A 21,462-nucleotide genomic window follows, 5' to 3' on the forward strand; every position below is an offset into this window, starting at 1 on the left:
ACAGGCACACAGAAGCCGAAAACCAAAGGCCACAGCTCTTCTGTGCCCTGCATGGAGCCTGCTTCTCCCTCTGCCTGTGTCTCTGCCTCTTTTTTTTTTTTTTTTTTTTTCCCAGAGGGACTGGTTCTTTATTTCAAAAAGACACTTGTCAGTTTTCAGTATCAAAACAGTTTGCACTATTGGTTTCTTTCTCCCAATCGGCCCCCAAAGAGAGGCCACCAAAGGAAGAGTGCATTTTAAGCCAATAAGCTGCAGGATGCACACCTAACAGACCTCACGGAAACCTTACCTAAAAGGGGAGTTGGGGAGGGAAAGAAACTTTTAAAAGATCAGCACACTGTCAGCCCACAGACTGTAGAGAGTTCTCAGCCAGACGGGGTGGTCAATGTGCCCCAACCCTAAAGAAGCAAAGTTTCAAAATAATATAAAATTTAAAAACAGTGGTTTTTAAATCTGTGGTTGTTAGTTATGGAAATGGCCACTCTGCTAATAAACCGAATAAGGGGGGGAACGTAGAAAATTAGAATGGAGAGTTCTCTGCTCTTTGAATAAGAGTAAGGAATTTGCATCAAAGAAGTGTCAGGAGTATTAGACTTTTTGTTGCCCGTTACCTCCCTTTTTTTTATTATTATTATTTATGATAGAGAGAGAGGCAGAGACACAGGCAGAGGGAGAAGCAGGCTCCATGCACTGGGAGCCCGACATGGGATTCGATATCAGGTCTCCAGGATCGCGCCCTGGGCCAAAGGCAGGCGCCAAACCGCTGCGCCACCCAGGGATCCCTGCCCATTACCTCCCATCTTTTTTCCTAAATGCTTGCAGGCTAGAGCAGAGGAAACTTACCTTGAAGGAACCCTTGAATAGAAGTACCTCCCCTTGGAGGTGGGCTCTTGGGTTCTGGAGATGGACCTGGGCTTTGGATCTAGGCTCTCTCCTGGTTAGGTGTGTGACCACCGGCTCCTTCCTTAACCCAAGTGTCACTCACAGGGGGCATAGATGTGCTAGCAGGTGCCCATCCCATAGTTTGGCCTTAATTACCTCTAGAATCAGGTAACTTAACTGGAACCATTACTCATAATGGGGATGGTGAGGCAGCCATCAAGGATCTAACCTGAAAAACACCTTGGCAGATCTGTAAGGGGTGGGAGTGGGGTAAGACAGTTTGATCCTTTTCATCACCAACTGGAAATCCTGGCTGAAAAAAAACCTGCTACGGGATCAGGGTCCCCCAGAAAATCCCCAATACCAAATCAGTCTTCTCAATTAGACACCTGATGGAGCTTCCAAATTGCTGGGGTGCAGTTGGGAAAGTGTGAGGCTCGGCCTGAGCTCTGCAGAACGGGGAGTCGAAGATGAAGGTGGCCTCCCACAACTGCCACCACTGGGTGTGCACATCTGCCATCTCCTTCCAATGTCGGTTAGACTGGTGACTTCTAAGCAACGCAAGAAGGCAAAGGTGACCTGACGAAGTTGCTTCCGTGATTATGTTACAGAACATCACTTCTGTCCCTCTGAGATCCTCTCACTGGCTTTAGTGAAGCAAGCTGCCGTGTGTGTGCTGCCCTGGTCGGAGGGTCAAAGAGCCAAGGAGCGGAGGGCAGCTGCAGGCTGATGGTCAACGGGGGACCAAAGCTCCTAGTCCCGGCAGTCAGCCAGGAAGGGAGCACTGCCCAAACCACGTGAGCTTGGAAGCTGGTCGGTCATTCAGATGAGCCCCAGCCCTGGCCAAGCCTTGACTGCAGCTGTGCAGAGGCCCAGACTCCCAACTCGGCAACAGCCAGGGAAGGTCTTCAGCTGCAGGTCTGTGGTAATACTGTTACACAGTAATAGATCACTAAGGCAAGAGGTGAGCAAAGTGTGTCTGAAGTCGGAGTCTCGGAGAAAAGCATCTGGACAGATGTGTGGTTTTGGTGTGTGTGGGGGGGTCACTTCACATGCTCTTTTTGTCCCTTCCTTCCCCTTCATGTTGACGGCAGCTGTCGCTCAGTGATGCTTACTCTGCGCTGGGCGCTGTTCCATGCGCTTGGCATCAAGCTCCATTCACCAGCACGGCAGCCCCGCAAGGTAGGTGCTCATCCGTTTTACAAATCATGAGACCAAAGCAGTGAGATTAGGTTAGTTTGCCCAGGGATCCCTGGGTGGCGCATCGGTTTGGCGCCTGCCTTTGGCCCAGGGCGTGATCCTGGAGACCCTGGATCAAATCCCATGTCGGGCTCCTGGTGCATGGAGCCTGCTTCTCCCTCTGCCTAGGTCTCTGCCTCTCTCTCCCTATGTGACTATCATAAATAAAAATTAAAAAAAAAAAAAAAGTTTAGGTTAGTTTGCCCAGAGTCACATGGCTGCTAAGTGGCAGAGCTGGGACTGGAACCCAGGCATCTGGCTCCCACATCCATGCTTTTAATCAGGTCGATCTGCTCAATCAGCGCTGCCTCCAGGACTGGCACCGAGGACCTGGTTAATCCATGGAAGTTCCTGTTCTCCTAGTAGATCAAGGAAGCTGCAGTATGGCAGGTATCGAGTGACAGGTCAGGGGTGAGGCTTTGCCTCCTAGGAGATTAGAAGCCACTGCCGGCATCACGGCACATAGTAGGCCCTCTAGTAGGCTCCCAATAGCTGTTGATTTCTCTGAGCAGAGTGACAGGATGCCATGCCCTGTGGATGGAATGGACTGGAGTTGGGGAAAGGCCAGTTTTTCCCTACTGCAGCTTGAAAGTAGACAGATACTTAGAGATTGTAATCAATCTTCTGGATTACAAATGTAATGCAGGTACGAAAACAAAACCACAAGGTATTCACGATCATCCCAAGCACTGCTTGATTTGTAGGAACATGACCTCATCTCTGCCTCTGTCTTCACGTGGGCTTGTGCCTGTGTGTGTTCCCTCCCCTTATAAGGACACCCTGCACTGAATTAGGGCCCACCCCTGGACTTAGGTGGGCCTTCAACCCAGGACATTTTTATCTCAAAATCCTTAATTACATCTTCAAAGGCCCTATTTCCAAATAAGTTCACATTCACAGGTATTGGGGGTTGGTACTTGAACATATCTTTTGGGGGGACACAATTCAACTCACCACAGTCTACCCACTACACGATCCATCAGTAAGGGATGGGTTTTATGAATTTAGATACGTTCATATAGCAGAATACTAGATTTTTTGGGAAAAACAATGGAAAAGCTATTTCTATAGCGGTAAGGAGCTATCATTGCGCTTTATCAAGGGCAGGCAGCCAGGTACAAAATAAGGTGTAGATAGAATATGCTTTTTTAGGTAAATGGGAAGGGAAAGATATTTTATGTGCATAAAGTATCTCTAGAAAGATATACAGGAAATAGCACCCCACAGGTCCCGGGAGCCCGGAATCATGACCGGAGCCAAAGGCAGATGCTCAACCACTGAGCCACCCAGGCGCCCCAATGTACTATCTTGTCAAAGAAAGAAAATCTAGGGTAGCCCTGGTGGCGCAGCGGTTTGGCGCCTGCCTTTGGCCCAGGGCGCGATCCTGGAGTCCTGGGATCGAGTCCCACGTCAGGCTCCCTGCATGGAGCCTGCTTCTCCCTCTGCCTGTGTCTCTGCCTCTCTCTCGCTCTCCCTGAATGAATAAATAAATAAATCTTAAAAAAAAAAGAAACTACATTTAAAAGGTCATCTCTCCGGACACCTGAGTGGCTCAGCAGCTGAGCATTTCTTCAGCTTGGGGTGACCCTGGGGTCCTGGGATCGAGTCCCGCATCGGGCTCCCCACAGTGAGCCTGTTTCTCCCTCTGCCTGTGTTTCTGCCTCTCTCTGTGTCTCTCGTGAATAAATAAATAAATAAATGTCATCTGTCATATCCATACCCAAAGATACAGAACAGAGTGAGCGTTTTAGTGTCTTCATCTTGTTACATATAAACAGTAAATAAATTTTACTTAAAGAATATGGGCTTATATTCTGCCCAATGTTCTGGAACGTTTCACTTAATAACTTCTAACTATTTCTCCAGGCATTGAATGTTGTATAACATTTGGAATGACTTCATAGTTTTTCATTAAATGAATAACCCTTTCTAATTTTTTTGCTATTCAAGCGGACATTACAGAAAGACTTCGCAAAAAAAAATAATAAATAAATAATAAATAAAATAAAATAAAGACTTTGCATGTTACCTTAAGATATCCAGTGAACCCGGCTAATCAGAACGCCCATTCTCTAAGCCTCCTGGTAATGTGGTTTTGTGGATGGTGGCCAGAGTCCAACCCAGCCTAGCACCTGGATTTGGCAGGGATTTGGCCCTAGCAACCCTGGGGTGGTAATTCCAGTCACTTGTTTTCCTGTGACCTGAGCTGCAGATTTAGAACCCTCTGCAGGGAGCAGGTGAGCCCCTGGCACAACTCCCTTCTGGTGGCTGGTCCTAGGGTCTCCAGGCTGAGCACCATCTGGTTATGTGGCAGGGTGACCAGTGGGCAGCAGTTCTGGGATTCAAATGACCACTGGCCAGGCTGAGCTGAGCAGAGCCACAGATTCAGCACAGCAGGGCACCCAGCCTCTTCACAGAGGGGAGCCCGAGGCCTCCTGAGGAGGCCTGGGGTAAGTATGTGACCCCCCTCCCCAGAAGGGTCATGTGGGCTCTGGAGTAAGAGGGTCAGGAGAGAGTCACTGGGTTTGCTGTCCTTCCCAAAGTCTCACATGAGGTAGCGTGGTGTACAGGAAAGGAGGGATTGAAAGCCACTGAACTCCCTGCCGTGTATCCTTGGGTGAGTGACTGTACCTCTCTGAGTCTCAGTTTCCTCATCTGTAAAATAGAAATAATCCTAGAACCTGTTTCGCAGCCTAGATCCTGTTTCACAGAGCGTTTAAAAGGGGCTGAAGATAGAATGAGAAAACGTAAGAGGAAGCAGCCAGGAACAGTGTGGTGCGCAGCCAGTGTGGGCTGCCTTGGGGTGCAGGAACTGTAAAGGGATACGTGGTGGAGGCCACAGGCAGGTCTGCTGGAGGGAGAGACAGGGATGGGGGCTGTACTCCCAGTTGTACTCCCAACTCTGGTGTTGGGAGGAGCTTTCTGGAGTGAGTGCTCTATAGGGACCTGCAGGGTCAGCTGCGGACTGGTGAGGCCATGAGCCTGTCAGGGCCTGGCTGGGGACCCAGCAAGTCTGGGGACCCCGGGAACGGTGACACAGACCTGGGCCATGTGGGGGTACCTGGGGGCCAGGTGCGGTTACTGGCCAATGTCAGACAGCCCTCCCTTGGGAAGTTGTGCCTTCTCCTCCCTACCTCACAGCCCTGCCTCTCTGTCCCCAAACCCCAGGGACTGACCCAAACCTTTCTTGACCAATACTCTGAGCCCTGGCCCAGGCTACAGCCTTGCCTGCGCCATCCCAGGGTGTCAGGACTTGAATGTAAAACCCAGGCTCTCCTTTGAGAAAGAGGAAACTCCCACCCCCCTTTCTACCCATCTATTGACTGTTTTCCAAATATAAACTCATAAAATTAGGGCCGCCTGGGTGGCTCCGTGGTTGAGCGTCTGCTTTGGGCTCAGGTCATGATCTGGGGGCCCTGGGATAGAGCTGGAGTCGGCTTCTCCTGCCTCCGCCTCCCCCCCCCCCCCCGTTTGTGTGCGCTCTCTCTGTGTCAAATAATTCAATCTTTTTTAAAAACCATAAAATTAAACATGTGTTTTCAGACCAAGCACACCCCTCTTTCTGCCCTAGAGATTCAGACCTGCCTCCCCCTTTGAAAACGGATGATTTGATTCAATGCTTAGGAGAACAGAGGGAGATTGAGGCCCCGTGGGTGGGTACAATCTAATTTACTGATACAACACGAACGACAGATCACTATTTGCTTCCGAAAGCATGGTTTCTCGGAGCGCCTGGCTGGCTCAGCCCGTGGAGCTTGAGACCCTTGACCCCACCTCCGGGTTGTGAGTTCGAGCCCCTCGTTGGGTGCAGGGATTACTTTATTTTTTTTTTTTAATGTTTTTTTTTAATTTTTATTTATTTATGATAGTCACACAGGGAGAGAGAGAGAGAGGCAGAGACATAGGCAGAGGGAGAAGCAGGCTCCATGCACCGGGAGCCTGACGTGGGATTCGATCCCAGGTCTCCAGGATCACGCCCTGGGCCAAAGGCAGGCGCCAAACCGCTGCGCCACCCAGGGATCCCGCAGGGATTACTTTAAAAGAAAAGAAAAAGCCTGGCTTCCTCCAGGATCTAATCCTTATCCCATTTGGGGAGAAGGCACATGAGTTTGTGGGAGAGTGGGGCATGGGCGGCCGATGGGGTTCGGGCGCTTCACAGATGAACAAACTGAGGCCAGAGTGCTCCGGCAGGTTGCAGGGCAATCGGGAAGACGTTCTCCGGGCCGCAGTCACCGAAGCCTCAGCGCGTGGGCTCCGGAGGTGCGGGCGGGGAACGACCCTCCGGCCGGCCGGGTCAGGGAGCACGGACGACAGCCCGGGACTGCAGCTGGGCGTGGGCTCCGATTCTACTCCGCCTCCTTGCAGCTGGGCGACCTTGGGACTTGCTTCATCTTCGGTTGCCCCTTATGCACGAGGAGCGGATGGCCCCTGATTGCTGGGCGGTCCAGAGCGGCCAAAGGAGGCGTGTTGGAAAAAGCCTCCCCGGGGGCCCGCCCCTCGCGAGCGCGCGACAGCTTGGGGCCGCCCCCGGGTCCCGCGCCCTTCTCCCGGGACTACGCGGGAATGCAGGCCCCGCCCCCGAAGCGGCCTCCGGGACACGCCCCGCCCCAGAACACGCTCCGCCCACCGTGGCCACGCCCCCGGATAGCCCCGCCCCGAAAAGCCCCGCCCCGTCGTGGCCCCGCCCCCGAGCACGCCCCGCCCCGCCCGGCCCGTGCGGCGGCCCTGGCGGCGGCCCTGGCGGCGGCGCGCGAAGGTAGGAGGCCGCGGGCGCGCGCTCGGGCGGGCGGAGGCCGCGGGGCGAGGCGGAGGCGCGCGCGGGCGGGAAGGCGGGCGCGCGCCAGGGGGCGGGCCGGAGCGGCAGTCCCCGCGCCCCAGGGCACCCCGCGCCCTCGCCGCGCCCCCGCAGCCCCGCACCCCCGCTCGGCGGGCGTCCTGCCTGCACCCCCACCCCTGCCCCCACCCCCACCCCCACCCCCACCCCTGCTCCCGACGCTGCTCCCGACGCTGCTCCCGACGCTGCTCCCGACGCTCGCGGGCGGGGGCCGGCGCGGCGGGGGCCTGCGGGGCTGGGCGGCCTGAGCCCGCGGCGGGAGGCCCTTCCCCGCCGTCCCCACTAACGGCAGCTCCGCGCTGCGGCTTCCTGCGCCCCCGCCCCGGTCCCCGCCGCCCTCGCCCGCTGGGTGCTGCCGAGTTGCCGCAGGGGCGCCCCCGGTGCGGGATCCGGGCCCCCTGGGGCTGCTCGTCCTGGGGCCGGGGGCTGGGCTGGGGGCTGGGCTGGGCTGGGCTCCGTCGTGATTTCCCTGCAAACCCCCGAGGACTGTGCCCTGGGCCGAGGTCTGCCCCCGCGGTGGCCCGTCTCCCCAGCGCCCCCTGGGCCTGGGCCTTGCGGGGGGGACTGGGGGGCGTCCATGACGGTACCTTCTGCCCGCGCTTTCCCCAAGCTGGGCTCACAGCAGGTGCTTAACAAATAGACAAGCCGTGTCCCGCGCTGAAGCCAGCCTCGTCTCCTTAGGCAGCAGCTGGGCTCAGAAAAGACCCGAAGCAGCCGATGGATCTGGAGGCTTTGCCTGACTTGGCTCCTCCTCTCCCCAGGCTCTGTGTCAAGCCCTGGGGGTGAGGGCCCGCCTGGACTCCAGGCACCCTTCCCACTCAGGGGTCCCCTGATAATGTCAGGTCCCCCCTTCCCCAGCTCCTGGGATGCAGCACAGCAGGTGCTGCCATATGTTCCCTGGGGGTCCTTCTGGGATCCCGGTCTGTGGGTGACGTCATCTAAGGCCAGGACTTGCCCCATGTGACCTGAACCAAAGCTCAGGGGAATTGTTCCTTTTTTCTTTTCAATTTGTTTCATTTAGCTCCCTATATTCTTCCTTGTCTCTTTGCATTCATTCATTCACTCACTCATCCTACAGCAGTTCGTGGAGCTTTGGCTGTGCAGACAGCATTGAACAAGGCCAACTTGGTCCCTGTCCTTGGAGGAGATAGACAACATACATGTTAGAGAAAACCATGTGCCTACGGTCAGGGACCACTTTAGCTGGGGGTCAGGGTTCGCTCTCTCAGTAGGTGATATTTTTTTGAGTCAAGATCTGGTTGACAGGCAGGAAGCAGCCATGCAAAAGAGGGAACAGCACTGCAGGCAGAGAAAGCAGCAAGTGCAAAGGTCCTGGGGTGGGAGCATGCCTGATGTGTTTTGATGAGAATCAAGGCCAGCGTGGCTGGAGTGGCATGAGCACGGGGGGATAGAGAAGGGGATGATGAGGTGGGAGAAGTTGACTGGGGTCCAGGGGGGCAAAACTCATGTGCCTGAATTTTGTTATTTTATTTTGATTGTGACAGGAGGCAGTGTGTATGTGTGTGGGTGGGTGGGGGGCACTGAGCAGAAGCGGGAGGTGATCTCCATTGTGTGAGAATAGACTAGAACTGAGGGACCATCTCAGCAGTGTAAGCAAAAGATAGCAGTGGCTTATATAATACGCATGCGAGGGTGGTGCACACAGTACATGCTATGTAATGGCAGCTGTTGCTATGATTGCTCAAAACTTTGGAACCAGGCGTGTCTGGGTCTCACATGTGGCTTCAGCTCTTCAGGCTGGGGAGCTTTGAGCAAGTTATTTAACTTCACGGAGCCTTAGTGTCGTCACCTGTAAAGTGGGTAGAACAGGGCTGCCATCACAGGGCTGTCAAGAAGGTTAAAAGAGATGAGTTACAGATGCAGAGTGATGGGCAGAGGCCAGGCTTGTGGTCGGTTCAATGTTTTTGTTATAATTCCTAGTCAGGAGGAGGAGAATAAAGAAGGGCATAAGTGTGGGCAGCCCGGGTGGCTCCGCGGTTTAGCTCCGTCTTCAGCGCAGGGCGTGATCCTAGAGACCTGGGATCAAGTCCTGCATCGGGCTCCCTGCATGGAGCCTGCTTCTCCCTCTGCCTGTGTCTCTGCCTCTGTGTGTGTGTGTGTGTGTGTGTCTCATGAATAAATAAATTAAAAATCTTAAAAAAAAAGGCATAAGTGGGCAAGGACACGGGTGTGTTTGAAACTCACGAGTCATCTCTGAGGGGCTTTTTGGCTGGTTCCTGGCGCTAAATCTGGCAAACAGCAGGCTTGGATGGTGGGCAAGGCCAAGCAGGCTGGGAGGGTGGGCCAGAGAACAAGTGCAAAGAGTGGGAGAGAACGAGTGCAGTGTCTCCTCTGTATTTATTCTCCAAACAATGGCTGAAGTGTGCCCCTGTGTGCCAGGCTCAGGGTTCTAGCAAGGGTACTGTGAAGAGCTGGTAACACTGTCGATAGTAATAATAGCGCTAGGAGGAGCCAACACTTAGGCCTTATTTAACGGTGCGTAATCATTAGGGTAGTACTAGCTGGTGTGACAGTGAAACCCTGAAATCTCAGAGGCCTAACAGAAGTTTATTTCTCATTCATGGCAAGTCCTGTTGGGTCTTTGACAGGTGGCTTTCTACATGGCGACCCACGGACCCAGACCCCTCCAGCTTGTGGCTCTCGCATCCCCTAGGACTTCAGCGTTCTTTCCTTCCAGCTGGAGAACAGGGGAGGAGGTCAACAGTTCCTCATGGGAGGCTTTTATGGGCCAGGTCTGAAGTGGCACACGTTCTTTCTGTCTTAATTCTACTGGCCGGAACGTGATCACATGGCCATCTCTGACTGCAAGGGAGTCCCAGTTCCTAAGAAGAATCGGAAATATGTTTTGGTGAACACATAGCAGTTTCTTTTTTATTTTTATTTTTTAAGATTTTATTTACTCACGAGAGACACACATAGAGAGAGAGGCAGAGACACAGGCAGAGGGAGAAGCAGGCTCCATGCGGGGAGCCCTATGTGGGACTCGATCCCAGGACTCCAGGATCACGCCCTGGGCTGAAGGCAGGTGCAAAACCGCTGAGCCACCCAGGGATCCCCCTACACATAGCAGTTTGTGCCACACCACATCCAAGCACACAGCTAAGCATGGATCGCCTTACTGGATCCTCATGATAGAAACAATCATTATCATCCCATTTTACAGACAGGGAAACTGAGGCTCAGAGGGGCGAAGTCAGTGGCCCAGGTCACACAGCTGGTGGGGAGGCATAGCCAAGATTGGAGTCTGATGCTGAAGCTCTCACATCCAGTCTTTTCCTCTGAAGAATTCCATTATTTTGAGATTTGGCTGCAGATGTTGGAGAACCACATGGACACACAGAGTTTAGATGTGATTTCTTGGGATCTAGAGAACATGGTCAGACTCGAGGGGGAGAACTTTGGGCAGAGCCAAGGGTTCTGGCATCCTGTTCCCTTCCCCTGATCCCTTAGGGCACTGCTGGGGGAAGGCACAGAATAATTCAGTTCACCAAGCACGTGTGGGGCCGCCTCTGTGCCAAGCTGGGCAAGCGGGGGTGCAGACCCTGGCCGAGGGGTGTTTGTGACCTACCCTCTGCTCTGGTTATGGGTACGCAGCTTGTAGAGGGGACTTCTGGAGGTGGGAAAATGAGAGTCCCAGAGTTTTGTACTGACAGCTCTCTGCCCCTGGCTGAGTTCACTTTTGCCTAGATTTGGCCTTGGTTGCCATGGCATCTTGATGGCACTTACCTTTTTGACCTGGAGTGCCCTGTTTCCTGGTTTTCCATCTGCAGAACAGATTTCCTAGTTGAGTGTGAGGGGTCCAGCCTGACTGAGGTGCATTTGTGCAGCACCTGCTGCATTCCTCGGTGTGACTTAGATACGTGGTAGTCTTTTTATTTTTATTTATTTTTATATTTTTTATGTTTTTATTTTTTTAAAGACAGAGAGAGAGAGGCAGAGACACAGGCAGAGGGAGAAGCAGGCTCCATGCAGAAAGCCTGATGGGGAACTCGATCCTGGGCCTCCAGGATCATGCCCTGGGCCAAAGGCAGGAGTCCAACCACTGAGCCACCCAGGGATCCCCATGTGGTACAACCTTAAAGGGAAAATACCTGGCCCCGCCTGGGAGCACTTACTGGGGGGCTGCCTGGCCCCCAAAAAATGAGCTTTGGGCTTACCACTCCCCTGCGGCGTGTCGCTTTGAATAGGGGAGAGCTCTAACCTCTCTAAGCCTTGGTTTTCTCATCTGGAATGAGTTGAGGTGGGGATCTAATGAGATGAGCCAATATGCCTCCTATGGGACCCGGCGCTCAGAGGGGCCCCGGAAGCAGGAGGGACGCTAATGAAAACAGAACAGCTCCTCATTGCTCACCCCAAGCCCGCTGGGTTCCAACCCCCTCTACCTTTCAGTTCACTGGATCCTCAGAGATGCGGTGTCGTAGTTGTTCTCGATCCCATTTCAGAGATGAGGGTACCGAGGCTCAGAGAGGTACCTTGTCCGAGGTCATACTGCCAAGGAGCGGGAGAGCTGGGCTCCCATGTGACCGCAGATGTGCGGCTCAGTCCAGAGTTTGGGGCCTCACAGCGGGCGGCGGGGCGGGAACAGTGGGAGGTGGGGGTGGGCCTCTGGCCCTGGGGTACAGGGACTGTCCATTTTGGATTCTCAAATGAGTGAAATCGGTATTTCACACGATCGTTGTGCCCACACGGTTTTTGGGTTGATCCCCCAGACTACCCCATGAGTGGGTGCCGATATTATCCGCCTCTTACAAGCGGACAAGGAGACCCAGAGGGGCAGAGCTGCTTCTTCAGAAGCACACGGCCTGTGTGGGGCTGGAAGTGGGGGCGAGGGGATGAGGGGGTCCAGATCGCTTGGGGTGGGCCATTCCACACCTTCGGTGGTTGCCCTGAACCTGATGTGGGAAAGCGTCACCCCAGCACCCTGTGAACAGTCTTAGCAAACCACGTGACCCCTGCCTGGGTCAGCAAAGAAGGTCAGCGACTGGCTGCCCCCACCCCCTGGGCTTGGCGGCTCTAGGACCCAGCAGCTGGGGAGGGAGGACAGTTTGGGGGGGTGTTGTGGAGGGTCCCCGGCTCAGGGCCCTCTTGCTCCCTCTCTCTATCCTCTCCCTTTCTCCCCACTCCTCCCCTCCCCCTCCTTCCCCCTCCATTCCCCCCTCCCCCTCCCCTTCCCTCTCTGCCCTCCCCTCCTCTCCCCTCCCGGCCCCTCCCCCTCCCTCAGCCCGGCCCACCCCGTGGTCACATGCGGGCCCCCCCCCCCCCCCCCCCCCGCCGGATTTAAGCCTAATCTGCACAGTGCTCAGCACAGCGGACTGGATGGCTGTGGGGTGGGCGAGCTGAGCCGATCTCTGGGGCCCTGGAGGGGGGTGCCCCCAGCCTCCCCCCATGAGCTTGGGGCTGGAGGAGTCGTCGGAGGCCCAGCCGACACTGGAGACTGTTATCCAGGTGGGTCCTGAGGCCTGGGCCCACCCTGTCCAGGGCAGGGGAGTGTGGGTCTAGCAAGAATGGATGAGTAGTAGGTGAATCTCGGGGTCATGGCGTGGGAGAGGTGGGTGGTGGGGTGCACAGGGTCCCCGCTTACAGCTCCCAGCCGGATGAGGGGTAGAGCGGATGCTCTGGGCTCAACTGCTACGGCTCCCTTATCCTAGTGCCCCATGGGAAAAGGGGTTCCCTGCTCCCAGGTTTAAGGGTTGAGGTGACCTCAGCTAGCACAGTGGAATCCTCACCACGTGGGGTGGGAGCTGGCCTGGGCCCCCGATGCTGCACTGCCCGGATGGGGTTTGTGAGCAGGCCATGCCGTTGGGTTCACTTCTCTGGTCCTCGGTGGGGCCTCCTTCCCCGGGCAGGGGGCACACAGAGTGTCTTCCCATGGGGCTCTTTGCCATACTAACTCCCAGGCTTCCCTCCATTTGGGGGATTTCCTGAGGGTCTCCTGGGCACCCACATCTTGGGCGGCAGGACTTTGTTCCTCACCTACGCGGGCCAGGGAGCCCAGGGTCCCAGGTCCCCTTCAGAGGCTCTCTCTCCCCATCACCGCCCTACCAGACACTGGAGAGCAGCGTCCTGAGAGCTGGCCAGGAGGAGGGCCTGAGCGCGCAGGACCCAGCCCAGGACGCCCCCAGGACCGCCGGCCTGCCCGCCCGCATCAGGGAGATTGTCACCCGCAACCTCTCCCAGCCTGACAGCCAAGGTGCTACTCTTCTTTCACCTTCCACAGACCCTGCCTGCACCTCGCCCCTCCTCACATCCCCCTTTTCCATGGTCAGTGACAGTAGTGACTCACCGTGAGGCAGGCACAACCCTGTGGTGGAGGGACCCATTTTACAGATGAGGAAATGGAGGCTCAGAGGTACTTTTGCCCAGAGTTGTTCCCCGTGTGGTGCCGCTCCACAGGGGCTGAGCACCCCGTCCAGCAGCCTGCAGCCGAGACTTAGACCCAAACACCACATTCTCCCCCAGGGAAGGTGGGAGCTGCCTGAACCCGAGGTTACAGGGGGAGGGCAGCTCAGCTTAGCTCAGGGCGCTGCAGAAGCCCAGGGGTGGTACTGACCATTCCCCGCCCGGGCAGAGAGGCTGATGGGCCCCTGTTCCTCCTTGGGGGGGAGGGGGGCACCCACAGCCTCACATGTGGCTTGAGAGTCTGGGAAGGGCACAGTCCGTCATAGCTGGCGTATTTGCAGCTTTCCTTCATGGTGTTTCTGGCGCCCTGGCCTCAGTTGTCCAACCTCAGCCTCCTTGGGAGGCCCAGGGATGTGGGGCCCCTAGGAGCCCCAGGCGAGGAGAGACGTAGAGAACCCTCACCTCAGGCTGGGAGAGCCTAGAGGCCTGGGGGGTGTGTCCAGTCTCCTGGGATGGAAGGGGAGCCCACAGGACAGGGGACACTTCTCCCTTTGGCCTTCTCCCCCCTCCTCCTCTGCCTCCTTCTCCTCCCAACATGACCTGTGCTGTCTTAAGCTCTGGCTTCAGAAGTGACACGAAGCCCTTCCCTTAAGGAGGCCTCCCTGCCCTCCGGGTCGGGCCTGGCTGCCCTTCCGCTCATTTACAGAGCAGCAAAACTGAGACCCAGGGAGGAGTCATAGTTGGAGAAGGAAGGAGCTAGAACTCAGGTCTAGTCCCTGCCTCCAGGACTGAGCCTCCCGCCCGCACGTTCTGGGCCTGCTGGGGCCACCCTTCAGCTGTGGTTGTGTCCACTCCGAGTCTAGCTCTAGGCCCATCTCTTTGCCTACCCCCCGTCCTGCTGTGTGTTTGCGTGGCCCGTGCTACATCCACACTCAGGGGCCCGGTCCCTCTTCCTGCCTCTAGTGATGTGTCTAGAGCACCGGTGGGGGGAGGATGTCCCCCTGGACTTGGGGGGAAGCCAACCTCGTGCCTGCTGTCCCTTTCCAGCCCCGCTGCCAGCCACAGAGATGGCCTCCGTGCTGTCACTGCAGGAGGAGAACCAGCTGCTGCAGCAGGAGCTGTCCCGCGTGGAGGACCTGCTGGCCCAGAGCCGCGCGGAGCGTGATGAGCTGGCCATCAAGTACAACGCGGTCAGCGAGAGGGTGGGTGCTGCCTGAGGGCCAAGAGCTGGGCCAGGGTGCTCCCCTGATGCGAGGGCAGGAGACAGCCAGGCTGGACCTGGGCCCTGGGCTGAAGGTGGGCCCGGAGTTGGGCTGGCCTGGGTGTCGATTGTGGCCCTGCCAACATGCGTGGCATGTTTGCCTTCAGCAAATCACTGTGCCCTCCATGTCTGTTTTCTTTTCTTTTCTTTTTTTTATTTATTTACGATAGTCATACAGAGAGAGAGAGAGAGGCAGAGACACAGGCAGAGGGAGAAGCAGGCTCCATGCACCGGGAGCCCGATGTGGGATTCGATCCCGGGTCTCCAGGATCGCGCCCTGGGCCAAAGGCAGGCGCCAAACCGCTGCGCCACCCAGGGATCCCCCACGTCTGTTTTCTATCGTGGGGATGCTAGTGTGACGTGGGCTGGTGAGGAGTCAGTGAGGTGGTGGGATCAAGTGCCAGTCCCAGAGTATTTCATTCCTGTCTGTCTCCTGCTTGGGGTGGGGAACACAGAGAGTAGGACCCCTAGAGGCCCCTGCTGCCCCGAGTGTCTGGACATCTCTGTGCTCCCACGTCCATGGGTCTTGGGGTCCGGCCAGCGGCGGCTGAGACTGAGGCAGGCAGGCTGGAGTAGGCATGGGCAGCATTCCGCGGGACCTTCCAGGGCAGCCCTGTGGCCACTCTCCATGGGCGTGAGGCCTCGCCGAGGAAGGAGGGAGCAGCCAGGCCGGCCTCCGAGTCCAGACAGGATTCACGCTGCCCCGGGACCTGTGCTGCAGGCTCGTGGGGCTCCCAGGGCCTGGGCCCCGAGTGCACGTGGTCTCTGGTGCACTGTCTCCTTTGGGCCTCCAGGCACGTGAGAGGCGACGCTAGGGAGTTGAGGGGGGCTGGAAGTCAGTGGGAGTGGCAGGAGGGAGGGAGGGTCTGGTTGGGAGGTGCGCGGTGGTAATAGCAGTCGTCACAGTAACTACTGTTTATTGAGTGCTTACTGGGTGCCTGGCACTTGGCAGGGTGCTTCACATCGGAGGCACCAAGGTTGAGGGACCGTTATGATACTCATTTAATAGAGGGGATAGCAGGCTCCGAGAGGGACAGCACCAGGCTTGGGGTCACACAGCCAGTGAAGGCTGGGCTCTCGACCCCCGGCCCAGGGCTGTGCATTGCCGTTTTGTTTTCTGGGTGTAGGAAGAGACAACTGTGTCAGGAGTTCCGGGGGAGAGGGGGCAGTTGGAAAGCTGGAAGGACCTCAGACATGACCCTCTCGTGGTAACAAATGGGAGACTGAAGCCCAGAGCCGGAAGCCGGCCCAGAGCCCCCCGTGTGCTAGGCAGAGCCAGGTTAGCCGAGGATCCCTGGGCTCGGCCTGTCCACGCAGGGGCTGCATGGTCATGTTGGGAAGAGGGATATGCGTTTATGTGTGTGGTTGTGGGGTATGCCAGTGTCCTGGTATTGGCTCGCCTGGACAGGCCCCCAACTTGTTGAGACTTGCAGAGGAGCAGGGCGTTGTGGGGGGGCATAGTCACCCCTAGTGCTGGGGACAGTGCAGAGCTAGTTTTCCAGGGTTTGCAGGGGGTGTGGAGGGTGGGCTGGCCCGAGTGCTCCATTGTTGGGGGTGACGAGGCCTTGAGCCAGCTTTCTTCCCAGTTTAGCACCCTCTCATCTTTTAGCCACTGGCACAGTGCCAGGCCCCTAGGGGCTGCCTCTTAAATGCCAGCTTCTGACTGATAATGAAGCCGGTGTGGCCCCCCTCGCTGGCAGGGGAAGGAGAGGAGACGTGGGAGGTGGCAGGTTTTTTTTCTACCAAGACACAGCTGCTGAGGCTGGAGGCCCAAGGCGGTGGCGTGGGGGGCTGCATTAGTCTAGAAGATTCAAGGGTGGCTGGGGAGGCCCTTGAATAGCGTGTAGAGGGAGCTGGGTGTTTCACTTTTCTCTGTGTCAGGTGGTGTGAGTGAAGCCCCCCACCTGCAGGCAGGGTTTGGAGGAGAATGGCCTCCAGGCTGGTCCTGGGGTTTGGGCTCCCAGAGAACATCAGAGTCTGGAGATTGCCTTATCACAGATGGGGAAGCAGGCCCAGATCAGGGGCTTGGCCGAGGTCATTGGTGGAGCTGGGTTAAGAGCCCTGGTCCAGGGGTGCTTAGGTGGCTCAGTGGGTTAAGCATCTGCTTCCAGCTCTGGTCTTGACCCCGGGGTCCTGGGGGTCCTGGGATCGAGCCCCATGTCAGACTCTGCTCAGCAGGGAGTCTGCTTCTCCCTCTCCCTCTGCCCTTCCCCCCTGCTTGTGCTCTCTCTTGTGCTCGCTCTCAAATAAATAAAATCTTTTTTTTTAAGATTTTATTTATTTATGAGAGACACAGAGAGAGAGAGAGAGGCAGAGACACAGGCAGAGGGAGAAGCAGGCTCCGTGCACCGGGAGCCCGACGTGGGACTCGATCCCAGGTCTCCAGGATCACACCCTGGGCCAAAGGTGGCGCTAAACCACTGAGCCACCTGGGCTGCCCAAATAAATAAAATCTTTTTTTTTTTTTTTCAAATAAATAAAATCTTAAGGAAAAAGAAAGACCCCTGGTCCAGGGCTCTGCAATCAGTTCTGTGGGATTTTGTCCCTGCTGCCCACGTGTTCCCACAGTACAGGTGGCCAGGCCTGCCCCTCTGGTCATACATGTGGGCTCTTTTGGAGGCCAGTGAGGTTGTTCTGATCCTTTAAACCCCACGGCATCCCTGGGAAAAAGAAGTGGAAGCAAGATCAGGATCTGTATTCTGTTGACTGCATGTAGGGAAACTGAGGCAGGGGCTCCCTGTGGCTACCTCCCAGGTCAGAAGGAGGACCTCATGGTCCCTTTGGAGGCCCCCCCCCATCTTCCTGTCCCTGACTAGCAGGTGTTGGGCGAGGCAGCTGGGAATGGGAAGGCATGGCCACGCCCCCTGGGCTCCACAGGACTGACCCCCTGGGCTCCCCCAGTTCCATGGCAACCTGGACTGAATGAATGGTGGGTAGTAGGGCAGTGGTTGCTAGGGGAGACAGTAAACTTCTTTCATCCTCAGCTTGGTGACCCGCCTCTTTTCCTTTTGAATTACAAGTTAAACTGAAAGGCTGTTTTGTGAGGGGTGAAGTTTACAGAAGGGGGCGAGGTGTGGCTGGGAGTGGCCCGGGCTGGCTGGGAGCACTGGGGAAGTCGGTGGAGCACCCGCCAACTGCCTGAACCCTTCTAAATCACAGCAGCAAATAGCACCTGGTTCACACAGATGTGCAAAACATGCAGAGCAGGAGCCCTGATCAGACCCCATGGAGACACACACAGATGCACAAGACGAGTCACGCGGAAACACAGTCCCCTTAGTGATACACTCCGATTCATGGACTGGACACAGCGTATGTCACACCCACAGCCAGGTATCACACAGTCCCCCCGGTTCATAGCACGTACCACCTAGAAACACAACTGTACACTGAGATACCCCATCCTGCAGACAACACAATACGTGGTCTCACGTCTCGTGGACCGACACAGCCAAAGTTGTGCTGCATCCCTGCACTTTGCATAGAGTTGCTGATATGCATGCCACAGACACACGTGGAGCTCAGACACGCTCCCCAGCCCCACCCACTTGCAGGCCTGCATGTAGACATAAAAACACGTGAACACATGGGCACCCACAGACGTCCCCAATGCTTGCACCGCAGCGTAGACCTGTGGCCACAGATGCCACCTCACTGAGGTCCCTGCGAATGCCGAGACACAAAGAGGGTCCCCTATGGGGACAAATGACAAAAAGCCCAGCCACAGCCAGTGAGGTACACCCACATCGATGCACAACACACATGGTATCTCAGTGCCACCACGCTCAGATGGAGACATTTGTCTGTCACCTGACTTAGGTCGACTCAACGCAGACACTGGTCATGGGCCTGCAGCCTGCCTTCCAGGCAGAAGCCCCCAAGCAGTCCCCGCTGACCCTTCTTTATGGGTGGCACCCCGGTGGCCACTGTCACCCTGCCCCAGCACTGACCCTAGCCCATGGGGAGGGGAGGGTCAGAGAGAGTAGGGAGCAGGTGTTGTCGGTGGTTCCTTGTGTGGCTCCCGGGCTTGCTGGGAGAATGTAGGCCCAGAGGGCTGGCCTGGCCTGGTCCCATTATGTAGCCAGGGTGAGAGCAGTTGCCCTTGTTGTTGGCTTCCCTGGCAGCTGGTGTGCAGGGCATGGGAATGCCATGCCTGGGCTAGCGGGCCAGGCACTGGGGAGGTAGATGGCCAGTGTGGGCCTGGGTCAGGCTCAGCCAGGCGGGGCTGTCTTCCCCTTGGTTCTCCCTGGGCCCTGTCACTCCTCTGTCATTCCTGTTCCCTCCTCCCTTCCTTGGCAGCTTGAGGAAGCTGAAGGGCCTCTGGGACCAGCAGGTGCCTAAAGGGTTAGGAGGCTCAGCCAGAGCAACCATGGTGATGACAACACAGGCATCCTGCCTGAGCTCACAGGGACTGACAATGAAGGGACTGCCAGCTGCCTGGGGGTGGAGCAGGGTGCCCACAGAAGCTTCCCGTAAGGTGGGAGGGGGACAACCCAGGGCTCGGCAGGGATGGGAGGGTATTAATAAGCAGGCCCGATGTTAGAGACTTGGTGCCTCTTTCAGAGCGCGGTGTATGTGAGGCGTGGGGGTGGGCCGGGAGTTCCTCTGCGTCCCGCTGGGGATGTTTGAGATTCCCAGTGTGCCTTACGTGTGCGCATGTCTCTCAGCCCAGATATGCGCGTGTGTATTTTGCCTCTGTTTGAATGGATTCACAGGCGCTCATGCGATTAATTCACGATCTCAGCCAATTTGCTGCTCCCACTCTTCTGGGGCTAAGAGGCAGTGGAGAGCAAAAATCTAGGTTTCCTGAGCTCACCTTGGGTGGGGACGGGGAGACATGGGCATGTTGCTAATAATCAACCACAGCTGCGCTGGGTGTTTGGAGGAGAGGCACATGGTGTACCCATGCGAGCACACAAAGGGCCTGTAAGATTTACCCCCAACCCCTCGTGCAGCTTTGTGCCTTGCATGCACGTGTTTGTGGGCCCACCTGCATGTGTCCACCCATGCCTTGTCTGTGTGTCATGCATGCTCAGTCTGTGTCTGTGCACAGCTGCATTACCCTCTGCACCCATGCACTGCATCCTGGGCTTGCCCGTGTATGCCTGCAAGGCATTGTGGGTTCAGGCCCAGCCTGGCACCCTCTGCAGAGTTCTGTGCTGCCTTCCCGGGAGGCCCGGGCCTCTCACCCAGGGACCTTCCCTGCAGCTGGAGCAGGCTGTGCGGCTGGAGTCTGGGGAGCTGGAAACGCCAGAGCCCAGGGGGCTGGTGCGGCAGAGCGTGGAGCTGCGGAGGCAGCTGCAGGAGGAGCAGGCCTCCTACCGGCGCAAGCTGCAGGCCTACCAGGAAGGCCAGCAGCGGCAGGCCCAGCTGGTGCAGCGGCTGCAGGCCAAGGTCAGGGCCACCCACTCCTCCCCTTCCCCCCTGTACTCGCTTTGCCCCACCCCCCCACCTAGGGCTAATCTTCCACTCCCCACCCATCCACAGACTCTCCAGTACAAGAAGAAGTGCTCGGAGCTGGAGCAGCAGCTGGTAGAGAGATCCACAGAGCTGGAGCGACAGCGGCTGCGGGTGGGTGCCAGGGTGGGGCAGGGCAGGCCCTTCCCTCTGCCTGTCCAGGCTGATGCCCCACTTCTCCCGTCCAGGACACAGAGCACAGCCATGACCTGGAGAGCGCCCTTGTCCGCCTGGAGGAGGAGCAGCAGAGGTGGGGGTGCGGCAGGGAGGGTGCAGGGCTGGCAGGGCTGTCCTCTCCTGCCATGTGCACACCGGTCCCTTTCGCACCCCCAGGAGTGCCAGCTTGGCCCAGGTGAACTCCATGCTCCGAGAGCAGCTGGACCAGGCGAGCTCGGCTAACCAGGCTCTGAGTGAGGACATCCGCAAGGTGACTACCGACTGGACACGCTGCCATAAGGAGCTGGAGCAGCGGGAGGCAGCGTGGAGGCGTGAGGAGGAGGTGGGCACAGGGGTGCTGCGAGGCCAGTGGGGTCTCAGGGGCCCAGCCTGACCCGAGGGGCAGGACGAAGGGGTCAGGAGGAGAGGGAGGCCGTGCTGGCCTGTGAGTCCCTTAGGAGAGGTAAATAGTTGCTCAGCCCGGACCCTGTTCCTCATAATAACTGTGTGGTAGGTGCTGTCATGCGCATTTTAAAGAGAAGTTAAGTAACCTGCCCACACAGGTGATGCAGCTGGCAGCTGGGATGCAAACCTGGGCCTCCAGCCAGTTCCCTGCGGGAGGGAGGCTGGAGATTCTGAGCGGGACACCTCCCTCCAGCCCTGGACACAGGCTGGGCGCTGGCCCAGGGGAGGACCCACTTCCTGGGCGACCCCACCTCGCAGGACCCTCGGAGTTGGGGGGCGGGGGCGGGGCTGGGGAGGGGGCGGGCTGGCCCTCACTCACCCGCCTTGTCCAGTCCTTCAACAGCTACATCACCAATGAGCACAGCCGCCTGCTCCTCCTCTGGAGGCAGGTTGTGGGAGTGCGTCGGCTGGTCAGCGAGGTGAAGATGTCCACTGAGAGGTGAGGGAGGCCCGGCTGCCGGAGGGGCGGCCTGCGGAGATGCTGCTGCATCTGCTGGACAGCCTCTTTTTTTTTTTCAAATATTTTATTTTTGAGAGAAAGAGAGAGAGGAGCAGGGGAAGGGCAGAGGGAGAGGGAGAAGCAGAGGACTCCGCAGGGAGTGGATGCAGGTGGATCCCAGAACCCGCTAAAGGCAGACGCTTAACCTACTCAGCCGCCCAGGTGCTCTAGCCCCTCTTTTTTTTTTTTTTTAAGATTTTATTTATTTATTCATGAGAGACAGAGAGAGAGAGAGAGAGAGGGAGAGAGAGAGAGAGGGAGGCAGAGACGCAGGCAGAGGGAGAAGCAGGCCCCATGCAGGGAGCCAGA

At 57.1% G+C, this 21,462-nt stretch overlaps 1 protein-coding gene across 8 annotated transcripts in view; it reads left to right on the forward strand.

Annotated features, from left to right (window-relative positions):
* Window positions 1-12,263: 12,263 nt before the first annotated feature.
* CROCC (ciliary rootlet coiled-coil, rootletin) overlaps window positions 12,264-21,462 on the forward strand; it is a 40,964-nt gene continuing 31,765 nt past the window's right edge. For 3 of the 8 annotated variants that reach the window (XR_008665314.1, XM_055332249.1, XM_055332251.1), the window contains exons 1-8: window positions 12,264-12,421; window positions 13,022-13,166; window positions 14,363-14,517; window positions 19,785-19,970; window positions 20,064-20,147; window positions 20,222-20,283; window positions 20,367-20,532; window positions 20,987-21,093. Coding sequence is in view for 7 of the 8 variants with exons in the window: in XM_055332249.1 (XP_055188224.1) it covers window positions 12,362-12,421; window positions 13,022-13,166; window positions 14,363-14,517; window positions 19,785-19,970; window positions 20,064-20,147; window positions 20,222-20,283; window positions 20,367-20,532; window positions 20,987-21,093 (965 nt within the window). In the remaining variant the exon portion in view is untranslated. The remainder of the gene's footprint in view (window positions 12,422-13,021; window positions 13,167-14,362; window positions 14,518-19,784; window positions 19,971-20,063; window positions 20,148-20,221; window positions 20,284-20,366; window positions 20,533-20,986; window positions 21,094-21,462) is intronic. The other 5 variants (XM_055332252.1, XM_055332250.1, XM_055332253.1 and 2 more) reach the window with 5 other exon arrangements.

This window comes from Nyctereutes procyonoides, unplaced genomic scaffold (genome assembly GCF_905146905.1).
Source record: "Nyctereutes procyonoides isolate TBG_1078 unplaced genomic scaffold, NYPRO_anot_genome, whole genome shotgun sequence".
Lineage (NCBI taxonomy): Eukaryota > Metazoa > Chordata > Mammalia > Carnivora > Canidae > Nyctereutes > Nyctereutes procyonoides.